This window comes from Mirounga leonina, unplaced genomic scaffold (assembly GCF_011800145.1).
Source record: "Mirounga leonina isolate KUSES-001 unplaced genomic scaffold, KU_Mleo_1.0 Mir_174, whole genome shotgun sequence".
NCBI classification, from domain to species: Eukaryota; Metazoa; Chordata; class Mammalia; order Carnivora; family Phocidae; genus Mirounga; species Mirounga leonina.
In genome coordinates this window covers 79,704,776-79,720,608 of record NW_023270451.1, presented here as the reverse complement: position 1 = coordinate 79,720,608, position 15,833 = coordinate 79,704,776, and the positions used below count along the sequence as shown (strand labels likewise).

The 15,833-nt window shown below is 39.4% G+C and overlaps 1 protein-coding gene across 1 annotated transcript; it reads right to left on the bottom strand.

The window, feature by feature from the left end:
• Nucleotides 1-10,373: 10,373 nt before the first annotated feature.
• LOC118021406 (olfactory receptor 2A2-like) lies at nt 10,374-11,555 on the bottom strand. The gene is given in 3 exon segments (XM_035021473.1): nt 10,374-10,473; nt 10,475-10,760; nt 10,763-11,555. Coding segments are annotated over 3 exon segments (921 nt in total). The 5' UTR covers nt 11,298-11,555.
• Between the last annotated feature and the right edge of the window lie 4,278 nt (nt 11,556-15,833).

Sequence of the window (15,833 nt, the reverse complement as noted above, 5' to 3'; positions counted from 1 at the left end):
GAAGTTTCTGAGAATCAATCGTTAAGAAGAACTGGAAGAAGTTTAATTCGCTTCATCCACCCCATTTAACAAGTCTATATTTCAGTCCCTACTGTGTGTCTAATATCATACAAAGTAATATACAGATTACAAAAATTTAGAAAGGGTGTTTCTATCTCTGAAACTAATAATCCAGCTACGGAATTTTTTTTTTTAAGATTTTATTTATTTATTTGACAGAGAGAGAGAGAGACAGTGAGAGGGAACACAAGCAGGGGGAGTGGGAGAGGGAGAAGCAGGCTTCCCGCCGAGCAGGGAGCCTGATGCGGGGCTCGATCCCAGGACCGTGGGATCATGACCTGAGCTGAAGGCAGACGCTTAATGACTGAGCCACCCAGGTACCCCTATGGAATATTTTCTAGATATATTATTTTTATCTTAAAAAATAATTTGTTCTTTGGGTTTATCTCCTCTCTCCTTAGGATTCTTAGTAATTTAAGTGAAAAAAGCTGCTTCTCACAGGACACTAGATAAATTTTGTTTGCAGGATTATTGCTAAGTAATAATCAAATTGCCACCTTGCAGCTGACAAACATTATAATGTCCACCAAAACGGTTGATTAGAATAGCATATCTGTGGTGCCATATTGGCCTTGAGATTCAATTTCTTTCTGTGCTCCTTCTTCCAAACTCCTATACTTTTCTATCTCCAAGTCACTTTTTACATTTAAAAATGTATTCTCTGGGCCTTCCCTCCTTCAGCACAGATTCATGCATGCTTTCATTCAGAAATATTTATGAAGACCTTACTATAGGTCAAGCATTTGTGAAAATTATTCAATCACTGAGGATAAAGATTGAACACTAAAGCAGACAGAAATGTTTTTAAAATTTTTTTAAAGGTTTTTAGATTTTTTTTTTATTTAGTATTTTTACATGTTTGGAATATTGACGTTTCTCCCAGTGTCAATGGGATTTTAAAAGTTCTGTACCATGACTAAATATTACATATATAAAATAACATGGTAATCTGGTCCACTTCATTCTCACAGCTCCGGTAGATAAGTATAAACATACTCAAAAACATTTATTGACAGGACATTATGTGTTTAAGCTTAGGTTCAGTTTTAGGTGTATGGAGAGAGGGAGATGTCTGAGGGGGCAGGCAGGGAAAAAGAAGCTACAGCTCCCCTCCTTCCAATTCCTTATGATTACTTCACAATGCCTGTGTGGGGGTGGCTTGAGGCCAGTCTATACAGGGGATGAAAGGGGGCAGATAACATAGGAAAGTAGAAATTTAGTGCTGGACAGCTATAGAGAGGTTAGGTGGATCGGCTTCTGAAAACAGCTTCTGAAAAGTTAATAGGATTTAGATGGTTAATGTCAAACACAAAGCTAGATTTGAGGCACAATTTTAAAAGGCTCTTTATTCATAGACTCTGGCAAGGCAACGCATCTGCTCTTGCTTTATGTCAGCAGGGGTTCAAATGAGTTAGCAAGGAGAGTAAGTTTTAGACAGTAAAAAGTGAAAACACAGACAGTCTCTGGTTAGCAAGCATTCTATTCTGGTGGTTTGGGGTTTTGGGGGAAGTCAAGGAGTCTCATTGGGCTTCAGGGGCATTAGGCAGTCCTTGATTGGCTGTAAGGGGCTAAACACACAGTTTAAGGCCAAAGGCAGAGGATTATTCAAGGTTGGAGGGTCAGTATTTTCTATGGCCAGCAATTTCCTGGAACAAGTGGGTCAATGAGAAGCTTTTTTGGCAGTCAAGTGGTCATAATGGTCCTATTGCGGTTGCTGGCTGCCACAGCCAGCAGTCCATTGCTGGAGGTGAGGGCCACTCCAGCATGGAAACTACATGAATTAAGTCCTCAGGTGAGGATGAGCAGGCAATGGTCTCGCCATTTATACAGTGAGAAGACCACCCTGGTGAAACATCATGAGAAATGAAACTTGTGCTTCCAGAAGATGAACTGTGAATGTCTAGAATTGGAATATGGGTTTGATAGAAGAGAACTTGGGGTATCATTTACAGGGTTTTGAAAACAGGTGTGAAGAAAGAACAAGAATTTAAAGAAGGTTCGGAGAGCACCTCGTTAATATGAAGGGACCAAGTGGCTTATAAGTGAGTCAGGACTAAGCACGGAGATGTTACTTTGAAAATGATTCTGGCCTTGATGATCCACCTGTTCTTTGTGAGAAGGAAAAGCACACTTAATATTTAAAAACTGGAGGAAAACACTCACCTACGCAATTTCTGAATACCAGAGACCAACAGAAAATTCTGCCCAATCTAATTAGTCGAAAATACAAAGTCAACTCTATGAAGAGTTTGTACAGGTTAAGAAAAAATACTTAAGCATTACATGCTCACCCTAGGAGCCCATTTTCTAGAAATTTTGGGGGGACTCTTTGGATCAAAAAGTTAAAAAGCAGCTAAATAGGAGAAAGACTTTAGAAAAGAAATTGCTTCTTTTATGCCTACAGATGTGGGGTTTATTCACTATGTGAGTCACTGAGTTTTATTTTCTTAAGTCCACAAATAAGCAGAGATTTTAACCAAATATTTCAAATTCGTGTTTATTCACCATGTAAAAGGCACAAATGATCAACATTATCATCAATGCATTCTGTTCCCCTCAAGGAGAAATTCAAACCACAACTCTCTTGGTAAAGTTAAAAACCAAAACTGTCATCTTGTGTGAAATAACTATTGTCTTCTCTGGTGGGCATCCTCCAAGCACTGATACCTTTGAGCCCCCCAATTATAAAGAAGCCATAATTAGGGCAGCCTTTAGAATCACAAAAACTATGTCCTATAATAAAGGGAAACGTTGGAGGGGAGTTTCAAGCACTTGCCTTTAGCCTCTCCCTCACCCCAGTACAGACTCAGAGCTGGAGTGGAAGTTCAGCCAACTTGGGAAAGCTGAGGATTTCAGTCATTACACTACTCAAAAGATCATGATTGAGGCCATGGGTAACTTTTCAAAGTTTCTTACCAAAGTTCCGTCGACTGCGATGGTGGCTCCTTTTCTCACGAGCTCCCTCACTTCCCAGCTTTGTCTTTTCCTCTTCACACAGCACCCTCATGCAGCCTCCCTGCTCTGAAACCAGTCCTGGGGTAGGCATTTCCTCACTGCCCAGAGCAAAGGAGCTCAGCGCTCACAGAGATCTAACTGGCTATTTGATTAAAACAGGGACGTTTTTACCCGTAGAGGGTCCATTGGAATCACTTGGGAACTTCAGCCTCCTGACTCTGATGCTGTGGGTCTGGGGTGGAGTCCTGGCTTTGTGGTTTGTAAAAGTGCCCCATGTGAGGCTTATGACCACCAGCTGGGGCTGGGAACACTGATAAAAACAACTCCCAAGATGTTAATGATGTTATGAGGGTTGGGGTTGAGAAATTTGTAAAATTAAGCTTGTTTCCCAAATAACCTCTAGCCAGGAGAAACTTTGGGGGGATAGTTTTTGATCTCTCACCTAGAGGAATTAGAACATGGGAGAAGGAACGCACATTACAAACTGCATTCATTTTCCTCTTCCCTTGTTTGTGGAACAAGGCCTGTGTGGAGGTGGGGGGAGGGCCGTGGGGGGAGAGAGTCTGGATGTTGGGGAGCACCAGTGGGAATTTGGGGCCAAGCATGGATCTCTGGGTCTCCTCACCCCTTCCCCTGGAGAAATGGGCTGCGGCTCAAATAGAAGAACACCTCCACCTTTTCCTGAGAGTCTCGAAGAACCTTCAGCCAATCCTTTTCTCCAGTTTAAATAGATACAATCCAACCTCACAAAAGCACCCGTTGGTGTAGATTCAGAAGTGGCTTTTCAGGGTGAAAACCTGATTCTCACAGGGAACTTTCCCTGCATGCCTCCCCCAACATCCCTTTAACCATGTCTACTCAGCACCCTCCCCTCCAATGGGATCGTCTCCCAACTTCGTGGGTTGGGATTATGAGTCTCTCTGAGTATATCCCCTGTCTCAGGGGGAGGAGAGCTTTGGGGTTTGGAGAAGGAAAGAAAAGGTGTGGCTGGTCTGAAGGTCATGATCAAAAAGGAATTTTCCATTTATGTAGTTTATCTCATGTGTTATTCCTTGATTGGCACCATCTGCTCCACCAGGAAATTTAGCAGTGTAGACTGTCAGACCTCAGTCTAGATTTACAGAATCAGAAACTCCAGGGGTGGAGCCCAGCAATTTGAGTTTTAACAAACCTTCCAGGGGATTCTGGAGCACGCTAAGATTTGAGAACGACCACAGGCTGTCTCAGGTTTTCTCTGGGCTTTTCCTTTCTGACCTTTGGTTACTTTTAAAAAAAAGAAAAACAAAAGGGAACTGGAGGAAAGCGGGGAGGGGAAAGAAGGGAAGAGCAAGGGAGAGAGAGAAGGAGAGAGGGAAAGTGATTTTGAGTTCATCTCAGGATTCTATTTCAAACAAGCTGCTCTGAGAGAGGTTGCTGCGTAAACCAAATTCAGTGCTGCCTCCTGCTGGTAAAAACATTTTGTAGGAAAGAAGGAGCCCGGATACAATATGGAAATGTCTGGTTGAAGATTATATGCAACTAATGAATCATTGAACACTACATCAAAAACTAATGATGTACTATATGTTGGCTAATTGAACATAATAAAAAAATAAAAAAATATTTATTGGAAGGTTAAAAAAAATAAAGACTATTAGGCTAGTCACAAAATGGATTAAAGATGCAGGCAAGTCCCAAAACTGTCAGCTGAGTGGGTAACCCTGCATGCCCAGAAAGGCTCTTGAAATATCATGAACATCTGTTAGAAAACTGCTCAGATTTATCAGGTGCTCTAATTACTTTTCAGGAGGGGCTGTGAATGGCATCTTGCAAAAATGTTCTGTCTCATAGCAGGTTCGGGAGAACTGTTTTCTCAGTTTCTAATCTCTTCTTACTAATTTTCTTTTTCGCTTTTTCATTTTTAGTAAATAATTTAAACTTTCCAAATCTCAATTGCTTCATCTGTTAAGTAGGGAAAATGATTTTGAACCCAAATGAAAGAATAAATCTAGGAAAAAAAAATTATCTTTTTAGAGTCTTCCGAGATCTGACTGACTAATCAATATTATGCATTAAAAGGGAAAGGTAATATGAGATATTTTCTATTCTCAGATTCCAATACCAGCTGTAACACTAAGCCCATGGTAGATGTATTTATTCTGTCATTTATCAATCATACACTTAGATAGTTCCTGCTATGTATTATGCATGCCCTACGCATTCACAGAAACTCAGTCCACGTGATTACTCTGTGAGGTAGGTACAATTATCTCCACTTTACAGATGGTAGAACGGAGACAGGTTAAAGAACTAGCCCAGGGTCAACAGCTGGTAAGTGGCAGAGTCTGGATTTGAACTCAGGAAGGCTGCCTCTAGAGAATGTGTTCTATAAGCCGCTCACTAGTTGATATGCTGTCATTCTGCTTGATTCTCCAGACAGGGTCAAAGGACCTTAGATCACCTTAAAGAAGTTGAACTTCAAAGAGCCCCAGTGGGAGGGAATGAAACACCTAGTTCAGGTAACTGAAGCTAGGTCATTTCCTTGTATTGCAAGGTGTGCTGACTGCCCACTCTGATGCTTGTGCATCTATATCACAGCCCTCAGCCCCTGGCTGAACCTTCTCCACCCGATCTGAGCGTAGGCACTGAGCTTCACCCTTGTTATTCCTCTTCTGACAAAGGAGGGTTCCTATGTTGCTCCTCCCCTTAGCAGGTTCTCTATGTTATTCCTAAGGGAAAAAAATGTAACCTCACAGGATGGAAGACATTACTGCCTTGATGTTTTGAGAGCCCCTGACACTTTTTTGAGGCTTTAAAAAAATCACTGTCTCAGGTAGTAGGAGAGTGAACGAATCCATGTTGGGGACTTTGAGGGCTAAGAAAGAATAATGAGCAGGTGTGCTAGTGGTAAGTCGTTAAGCACAAGACTGCCGCTGACCGAACTGTTTCTTCAAGTCTGGGGGGCCCCACGGTGGGATCCTGCTGTTTGAAGCAAAGCCCAAGAGGGAAGCGCCTTCCTTCCGAGCAGAGGGACACCACACGATTCTGATCACACCGTGTCCGCAACTGGGAACAGCCTTCAGGCTTCACGCCTGACTAGTGGTCTCTGGATACCGTGTATGTGAGCGCCATCTTCTCGGGGTGTCTTTGTGTCCAGCCCTGGGCTGATGCAGTGTCCCGCTGGCAGGCCTGGATCTTCCGGGGCAGAAGTATTATCCTATTTTAATGGCGAGGGCTCTGTATGTTAGGTACTTGCGCCAGCCACACAGTAAGTAGGGAAATGAGATTCGTTCCCGTCCCCCTGCCTCCAGTCTAGTGGTGGTGTCTGCTCTTTTAACCTCCTGTATCTCTGAATTCTTGACCTCTGCTAACCTCTGGGGTATCTTACTGCTTTCCTCTAACGCCAGCGTTGTGTCCAGGTGTGTGTGTGTTTTCCCTCCTCCATGGCTTTCTCGTGACAAGGGGAGATATCAGTGAGCTTGCAGGGCACAGCTTGTCTCTGCTGTGACTCAGCAGAAACTTCGTAACTTTTGGAAGACCCTCCGATCACTAGAAGGCTGCTACTGCTGGTCTTTTCCTCTGATAGAAGGTTCTAGAGGCTTTCCTATAATGCAGCTTACAGTACAGGACTCATGATGACGTCGGAACAGCAAGAACATAGCTCAGACCCCTCCAAAGTGTATAGCTAAGTACAGGGTAAAAATGAAATTCTACTCTAAAAATGATACCCTAAAAATGATTTTGAACCTGATAATAGTTTAGAAACAGTTTTTTACTGCCTTATTTTAAGAGCTTTAAATAATTTTATTTGTTTTTCCATTCTTTTAAACTTTTACGTAAAAGTGCATCGTGTTTAATATTACAACCATATGATTTCTCCTGTTTTCGATTATGTAGAGAAAATAAACATTTGATTCACTTGAATAACTTTATAGTTTACAGTTTGCTTATATTGCTGAATATATATAAGCTCATCCAAATATACAGCCTGACATCTTAGAATCTGAGGTATTGACTTTGGGCAACAGTTAAGCCAATTTTTTTATTCTCATTTGGAAGCCCTGAATTGAAACACTGTAACCTTCTCTAGAACTGTCTTCTATTTCATGTTCCAGCAAAGACTTAATTGTTCTTTCAAGAATTTCTAACTCTAAAAATGGTGGCAATTTATATTCCAAGGAAATACAATTATCTTGCTCAGAAAAGGGAAGAAGCATAGAATTGCCTTTATTTTTATAGTTACAATCATGTATTGACAGCACATGTGAACAATTTAGAGATAAAATTATGATGGAAAAAACTGGCAACAAAGAGGCAGTGGACATAGATAATAGTCCTCTGCCAAGTAAAGTGAATTCTATTTATGTGTTTATTTATTTAGGCATATTAAATGTCTTGAGCAACAATCTGGACTTCACCTTTTTGGTTTCTTTCTCAGCATATATATTTGCTTACATTGTTGAATACTATATATTATATGCTTTGAGTAATATATATCAATATGTATTTTTTAATTGTGTACTATGTATTTTTATTTTTTAATTTTTTAATTTTTTTAAGATTTTATTTATTTATTTGACAGAGAGAGACACAGCGAGAGAGGGAACACAAGCAGGGGGAGTGGAAGAGGGAGAAGCAGACTCCCGGCTGAGCAGGGAGCCCTTTACAGGGCTCGATCCCAGGACCCTGTGATCATGACCTGAACCGAAGGCAGATGCTTAACGACTGAGCCACCCAGGTGCCCCTGTACTATGTATTTTTAAATGAAAGTTAATTACACTTAATTTTGTACATGTGCTAGAATTTTATAACTCTTGAGGTTAATGAAGTTTTCATGACTTGTCAAAAAATAGAGAATAATTAACGTCATGATACATTTTAAGATAAAACTAAAAAGCTTCTGCACAGCAAAGGAAACCATCAGCAAAATGAAAAGACAACCTACTAAATGGGAGAAAATATTTGGAAATCATTTATCCAATAAGGGTTAATATCCAAAATATATAAAGAACTCATATAACTCAATGGCAAAAACCCAAATGATCTCTTTTAATAATGGGCAGAAGATCTGAATGGACACTTTTCCAAAGAAGACATCCAGGGCCAACAGGTACATGAAAAGGTGCTTGACATCACACGTCATCATCAAAATCACAATGAGATATTACCTCACATCTGTTAGAATGGCTATCATCAAAAACCAGTGATTACAAGTGTTGGTAAGGATGTAGGGAGAAGGGGACCCTTGTGCATATAAATTGGTGCAGCCACTATAGAATAGTTATGGAAGTTCCTCAAAAAATTAAAAATAGAACTACCATTTGATTCAGCAATTTCATTCCTGGGTATTCATCCAAAGGAAATGAAAACACTAACTCACTCAAAAAGGTATCTGTAACCCCATGATACTGCAGCACTATTCACAATAGCTAAGACGAGGAAACAAAGTAAGTGACCATCAGTGGAAGAATAGATAAAGAAAATATGGTATATATACAATGAAATATTAATCAGACGTTAAAAGGATGGAAACTTTGCCATCTGTGACAACCTGGATGGACCTTGAGGGCGTTAGGCTAGTGAAATAAGTCAGAGAAAGACAAATACCATATGATCTCACTTATATGTGGAACCAAAAAGGGAGGGAGAGAGAGAGAGAAAGAAGGAAGAAAGGGAGGGAGGGAGGTAAGGAGAGAGAGAGGGAGGGAGAAAGGAAGGAAGTGAGGAAGGAAGGAAGAAGGAAGGAAGTGAGGAAGGAAGGAAGAAGGAAGGAAGGAAGGAAGAAAAGAAAAAAAAAAAAGAAAAGAAAAACTAGCTCATAGATACAAAGAACGAATTGATGATTACCAGAGGCCAGTGTGTGGGGAGTGGGTGAAATGGGTGAAGAGGGTCAAGAGGTACAAAGTTCCAGTTATAAAATAAATAAGTCATGGAGATGTATGCACAGCGAAGTGACTATAGTTAATAATACTGTACTGCATGATTGAAAGTGGCTCTTAAGAATAAATAAAAGTGGAGAGTGACCCTAAAAAAAAAAAAAAAAAAAGACTCTTGAGAGAGTAGACCTTAAAAGTTTTCATTACATGAAAAAAAATTTTAGCTATGTATGGTGACCAATGTTAACTATACTTATTGTGGTGATCATTTTGCAGTATCTACAAATATTGAATCATAAAAAAAGCAGCTCTTATTTTATCACCATTAGCATCATGAAGACAGTTGTTCAATTCTGGTAAATTCAGAGGAACTTCCACCATCATGAAAGAAAGATGATGTTAGCTAATCATAATTGTCTCATGATGTTTGGTGCTACCCCAGACCATCTTCAGGTAAGTAGATTCAAACATTACAAAAAATATTGGTGGAATCTATTTGAAGAACTTTAACAGGTAATTCAATGTTATTAGAAATTATTTTTAAAAATGAAATTATAACCCAATAGTAAATGTGATGTTTGAGCAGTGCTCAAAATTCTGACCTCTAGAACCATTTAAACATTTACTAATGAATTTCCTTCATTTCACCAAATCCTAAACATTTAATATATTTTAGGATTTTTTTTAACATAGTTTCTCATTGGACTAGAGCCTTCCCTAACTTTTCCCCCTTACTCCTAAATTATTCCATCAAGGAATTTAGAATTTCTCTAAACTCTTACTTCATTGGCCTCACAATTGGAGAGATAGAGTCATATAATTCTGCAATATTTTCTGTATTGAAATTTCAATCTACTTTGGAAGTTCTGTCTTATGGTATTAATCTTACTGTATTGTTTCTAGCTACCACAAGGTGATTAAAAAGTCACATGTCTAAATACATAAGCCAGAGAAATGCACTGATGTAATTTTTTACATTTAATTGTTTTCTCCTTACATTAATATTTTCCTGGCTTCAAAAAATAAAGAACACTTAATATTTTTTAAAAGAAATAGGGGCGTCAGGGTTGCTCAGTTGGTTGGGTGACTAACTCGTGGTTTCAGCTCAGGTCATGATCTCATGGATCATGAGATTGGGCCAGTGTCAGGCTCTGTACTCAGTGGGGAGTCTGCTTGAGATGGTCTCCCTCTGCCCCTTCCCCTGCTTTCCCCCACCTCTCTCAAATAAATAAATAAATAAATAAATAAATAAATAAATAAATCTTTTTTAAAAAAAAAAAAGAGTAAATATTCTGATAATTTAGATGTCCCAAATCCTAATGTGGTCCCTCAATTTTAGAAGATCTACTTTTCATGGAACTTTGCCCTATTTTTAAAGCTAAAAGATGGACAGTAACCATTTTTAATTCAAACTTCTAAGCAGGAACTTCTTATGTGTTTTTGCTTCAGCAAACCACATAAATTTAAAAGGAAACCCTACTCAAACAACATTCTATCTGTGCTTCACATGGGTCTTTTCTGCAGTACTCTATACAAAGAAGCCTTCACCTGAGCATTCCTCAGGCTGTAGATGAGGGGATTCAGCATTGGGTTAAAGAGACTGAAATAGAGACAGTATTTTCTCCAGCTCTTCAGGTTGATTGGAGTCTGGGACCATATAAACCACCATGGCTATGCCAAAGAAGAGCCCCACCACACAGAGGTGGGAGGAGCAGGTGGAGAAGGCCTTTCTTCGGCCCTCCTTTGACTGGATCTTTAGGATGGCCCAGAGGATGCACATGTAGGAGACTAGCATTAAGCAGAGTAGCCCGACTAAGACAAGCATACAGGCAGCAAGGATAACCACCTGGTTGATCCATGTATCAGCACAGGCCAGCTTGAGGACAGAATTTCACAGAAGAGGTGGTTCACTTCCCTGGGTCCACAGAAGGGCAACCTTAGAAGGAGAATTGCATGTACCAGAGACAGAATAAATCCACATGACCAGAAAGTGACAGCCAGAACCAAGCACACTCTCCAGCTCATGATGACAGTGTACTGGAGAGGACGACAGATTGCAACAAACCTATCATAGGACATCGCCACCAAAATCAGGCACTCTGTAGCAGCAAAACCCAAATACAAAAATGTCTGCATTATGCATGGGACAAAGGAGATGGTTCTCTTCTGAGTCACTAAGTTTGCCAACATCTTGGGGACATTATTGGATGCATAGGACATGTCAATGACAGCCAGGTGTGAGAGGAAGAAGTACATGGGGGTGTGCAGTCTCAGGTCCAGACAGATGAGTCCAAAGATCATGCTATTTGCCAACAGACTGCAGATGTAGAACAGGGAGAAGATCCAGAAGAGGAATACTTCCATCTCTGCACCGAGCTGGAGTCCCACCAAGATGAATTCTGTGACCCATGACTGGTTGTTTCCCATTTCTTAATGACAGTTTATCAAGGACTGAAGTGTGAGAAAAGGTAGAGCTGGAGAATTGACAAAAATTAGAGTTACCTATCTCAAAATGAGCTCAGAGAAAGGTTGTATCTTTGGCCCCACTTGCCAGATCCGCTATTCCCAAAATTGATTACCTTCTTGATTTGAATTTTTGATAAGGAATAAGTTTAAACTCACAGAAAAGTGTCAAGAATTATACCAAAAAAACCCATGTTCCTTTACACAGATTCAACAAATTTTAATATTTCTTTCATATTTACCTTATTCTCTTTTTCTCTACATTTATGCTACCTTTTCTGAATGTAAGATGAATTCAGTAATTTTTTAAATACTGAGAATTATTGTATATCCTTTTAGAGCATACTAGGGTTAGAGAATTGTAAATTCTTAATCTAGTATATATTGGGCCAGAAAATGCATCTGGGTCATTCAAAAATATTAGTGTGGTTATAAACTGTGTGCATCACTACCCTCATTGTATAATCCTGGTGGGGTGTTGCCATGGGGTCATAGTCCTCCTCATTTGAACCATTTTATTGTAGGTACCACTAGGTACTACAAAGAGAAAGAAGGCAGCCTACTTGATCTTCTCTAGGCCCCATTGGGAGTCTAATGATAAAACAGCCTGTAAAAAGGGTCTTTTCTATTCTTGTGAATCAGAGTAGATGCATCTGAAGAAGCTCTTCAGGTACCTATTAAATGTATGGGCTTGGTCAATATTAACAGTTAAGAGGTAGATCATCACTATGAAGATCTGGATAACCCTCAAGATAAAATCAAAGATAGAAAGGGGGTTATACCAAATGTCGTGTATCTGAACTGAGATTCTCTTTCCCAAATAGGAAGTTTTGTGGGTATGTAATATGTCCTGAACATCTTTATATCCCAAAATAACAGGTAAAGTTCTCGATGAAACAGGCACTCAGGAAATGTTTGTTAGATGGATCGTTGTCATTTTAGTTCAAAAATTGACGTGCTACGTATCTTATGTGTCCCAGTTTCATTTGACAAAGACATGGTTTCTCCTTCCCTAGAGAAGTTCACAGAATATGATCACTGGAAAATTAAAGAGAGACAAAATCACAGATTCGTTCACCTCCATGAATATGATTGCATTTGGGAAGCTTCTACATAAATGTGCCTTAAGTTTGTGACATGGATTTTTGCTACAATTAAAGACTATGCCTATGTTATGTAAAGTGGAAGACAGCAACATCAGTATTGCAGAATTCTAGAGGCACAGTGGGATACAATAAGCAATGTCTGAACCACATTTACTCTGTGAACAGAAAGGATAAAAATACTGTGGAAGGCACAGAATCCATCACTGTTCAGTGGGAACATTGGTTTAATAACTTTTTAGCCTAGTTATTTTTGTGTCTGAGTATATTTTTTCATTCTCATTTTCATTACCGTTATTACCATCTTGCTGTTAAAAAATGAACAACACAAAATAAAATTGAAAGTAGGTTAAAACTCTTAAGCAAATACATTACTGGCATAGAGAAGAAAATGTCATGGTAGTGATACCTAAAATTTCATGGCCCCAATGAGGTAAATGAAACAATAGCAGCTCAAATAGGAAAGCTTTGCTCAGTTGGTAGGAGCAGCTCTTTCTGGGCTGTCCTGGACCCCAGAATGTTTCTTGATCAAGGGAGATATATCTATTTCTCCAACCCTCGTCAGGAGCGTTAGCACTCCTTCTGTCCTATTTTGTGATAAGAAAGACATGTACACAAACTCAGTGATTTTTTAAGCCTAATAATCATCATAACAGGGTAATAACCTCGGATAGTGCCAAAAAGAATGACTATATGGCAAACTTACATCTTACAGTGTTTCAGCAAAGACTTACTGTAACTGTTACTAGAACATTCTTTTCCATTGAGACAGGTTGCTCTAGACATTAAGATCTTCATTTAGGCTAGGTGATATTGTACTTTTGTTAATTTGGCCATTTGGGAACCTTGTTCAGAGAAAATGGCTGCATAAGGCTTCTCATTGTCTGAGCCCCCTCACACTACCCTGAGACAACTGTGCTACCACCACTCAGTTACATTAGGAGGAAATGGTGAGAGAGATGCTGGGGGAGTTCAAGGATGCCTGCCCACCACACAGTGGGCAGATAGTCCCTAAGATACAGGAGGGAGACGTCCAGGTGCCTATTGTATCTACCTACAGTGCACAGTGTGAGTCAGGAGGGAAGTTCACCCAGGAATATCATTTTTGTCCACATAGTCTGCCCTTTATCAACTACCTATACTGAAAATCATCTCCCAGCATAAATTAATAATCTCTTCTGCATAAGGACATGCTAGCATTGGGTTTTCTCACAAGGAGCAACTTTAACCTACAATAAACTCCACAGAGTTGAGAAATGTACCTCTAAAATGGATGTAGGGTCCTGTTCCCTTGGTAGCTTTCAGAGGATTAAATCCCAGATACAGGAGTCACTCACTAGACTTCTGAAGGTTCTTCAAAGAACCCCAGGAGCATAGCTTTTATTTTAGAGTCAGATGAATTAAAAACATTCTTGAGTTTCTATTGAGAATTCAAATTCCCAGAATGATCATACAATATTATACCTATTTATCTTCTTCCTAAGATTAGGGAGGGAAATCCCTGAATTTTCTCTCTGGGGGAGAGGTTGGTAGTGTCTGATGGTCCTTGGAGGAAAATCCTGGTGAGGAAACAGGGTGGATATTGGCATCACACTGTTTGTACACAAACTTGCAGCTATCTCAAGGGTTATAAGATAAGACAAATGTCACAAGTTACTGTACCAAAACTCTCAAATTGATTACAGTTTTATGAAGTCATGCTTCTTTACAATCTCCATCAAAGCATCTGAGGGACTGGGATTTTTAGATGCTTGAGAAGTGGATTCCCATGGAACGTGTTATGGCAAACCTGAGAGAGAATAGATCCCCAAGCCAAGATGTATCTCTATCTGCAGCAAGGATTGGTAAATACAAATGAGGAAGGTTTCTACTATTCACAAGCAACAATTATTGAGCACTTCTCTTGTTTCTGAAAATGTGCCAAATGCTCTATACTGACTACATGGTTTAATCTGATCAGCATTACCATTTTATGAATGTGGATACTAAGTTTGAATATACTAAGTTATTTGTTCTTTAAGTGTGGTCCAGGGGCTTGGGGGAATGTCTGAGAATCTCTCGAAGGGGCCATATGATCAAAACTATTTTGATAGTTATATTTAGACTTTTTGCCTTTTTCACCCTCCCTTTCTCATGAGTGCCCCATGGAGTTTTCCAGAGGTAACATGACATGTGATATTGCATTAGACAGAGTACAGCAGAAATATAAAATTCAGCTTTCCTTAAGCCAACATGTAAGATTGTTCAAAATGTAAAACAGGGGTGCCTGGGGGCCTCAGTTGGTTAAGTGTCTGAATCTTGAATACAGCTCAGGTCATAATCTTAGGGTAATGGATCCAGCCCTATGTCAGGCTTTGCACTCAGAGCCGAGTTGGTTTAGGATTCTCTAACTCACTCTCCATCTGCCCTTTTCCTGCTCTAGTTCCATTCCATACCCTCTCCTAAAATAAATAAAAATTTTTTTTAAAGATTTTATTTATTTGTGAGAGAGAGAATGAGAGACAGAGAGCATGAGAGGGAGGAGGGTCAGAGGGAGAAGCAGACTCCCTGCTGAGCAGGGAGCCCAATGTGGGACTCGATCCCGGGACTCCAGGATCATGACCTGAGCCGAAGGCAGTCGCTTAACCAACTGAGCCACCCAGGCGCCCAAATAAATATTTTTTTAAAATGTAAAACATAGCTACTCTCTTTACTCTTTTTTTTTGCTTTATAAAAGATAGTTATTTTTCATAAAAATACATTATATTAATATATAATAGAAATAATTCTCAATGAATTAAGATATTTAATAAATTCTCACTTTTGACTTCTAATATGGTACATATTAACAAATATTACCATATAAATAATATATCTTTAGGTCCTCAGTAATTTTTACGAGTTCAAAGAAGCCCCAAGACCAGAAATGTAGAGTACCATTGCACTAAATGGTAGATTACTAATCTTTTTACTAATTTGAAAACAAATGGATTTTATCTGATACCAAAAGTTTTATAGTTTTCTCTTGTTGCTGCCAGAAGTGAACACAAACTTAGCAGCTTAAAACAACACACAACTGGTATCTATATACCATGGAATATTACTCAGCCATAAAAAAGAATGAAATCTTTCCATTCACAGCAACATGGATAGACCTAGAGGGTATCATGCTAAGTGAAATAAGTCAGATAAATGGTTTCACTCATATGGGGAGTTTAAGTAACAAAACAAGCAAACAAAGGAAAAAAGAGACAAATAAAAAAATAAACTCTTAACTGTTGAGAACAAACTGGTGGTTACCAGAGGGGAGGTCGGTGGGGGGAGGTAGGAAACCCATGAAGGGGATTAAGGGTACACTTATGATGGGCACTGAGTAATGTACAGAATTATTGAATCACTATATTGTATATGTGACACT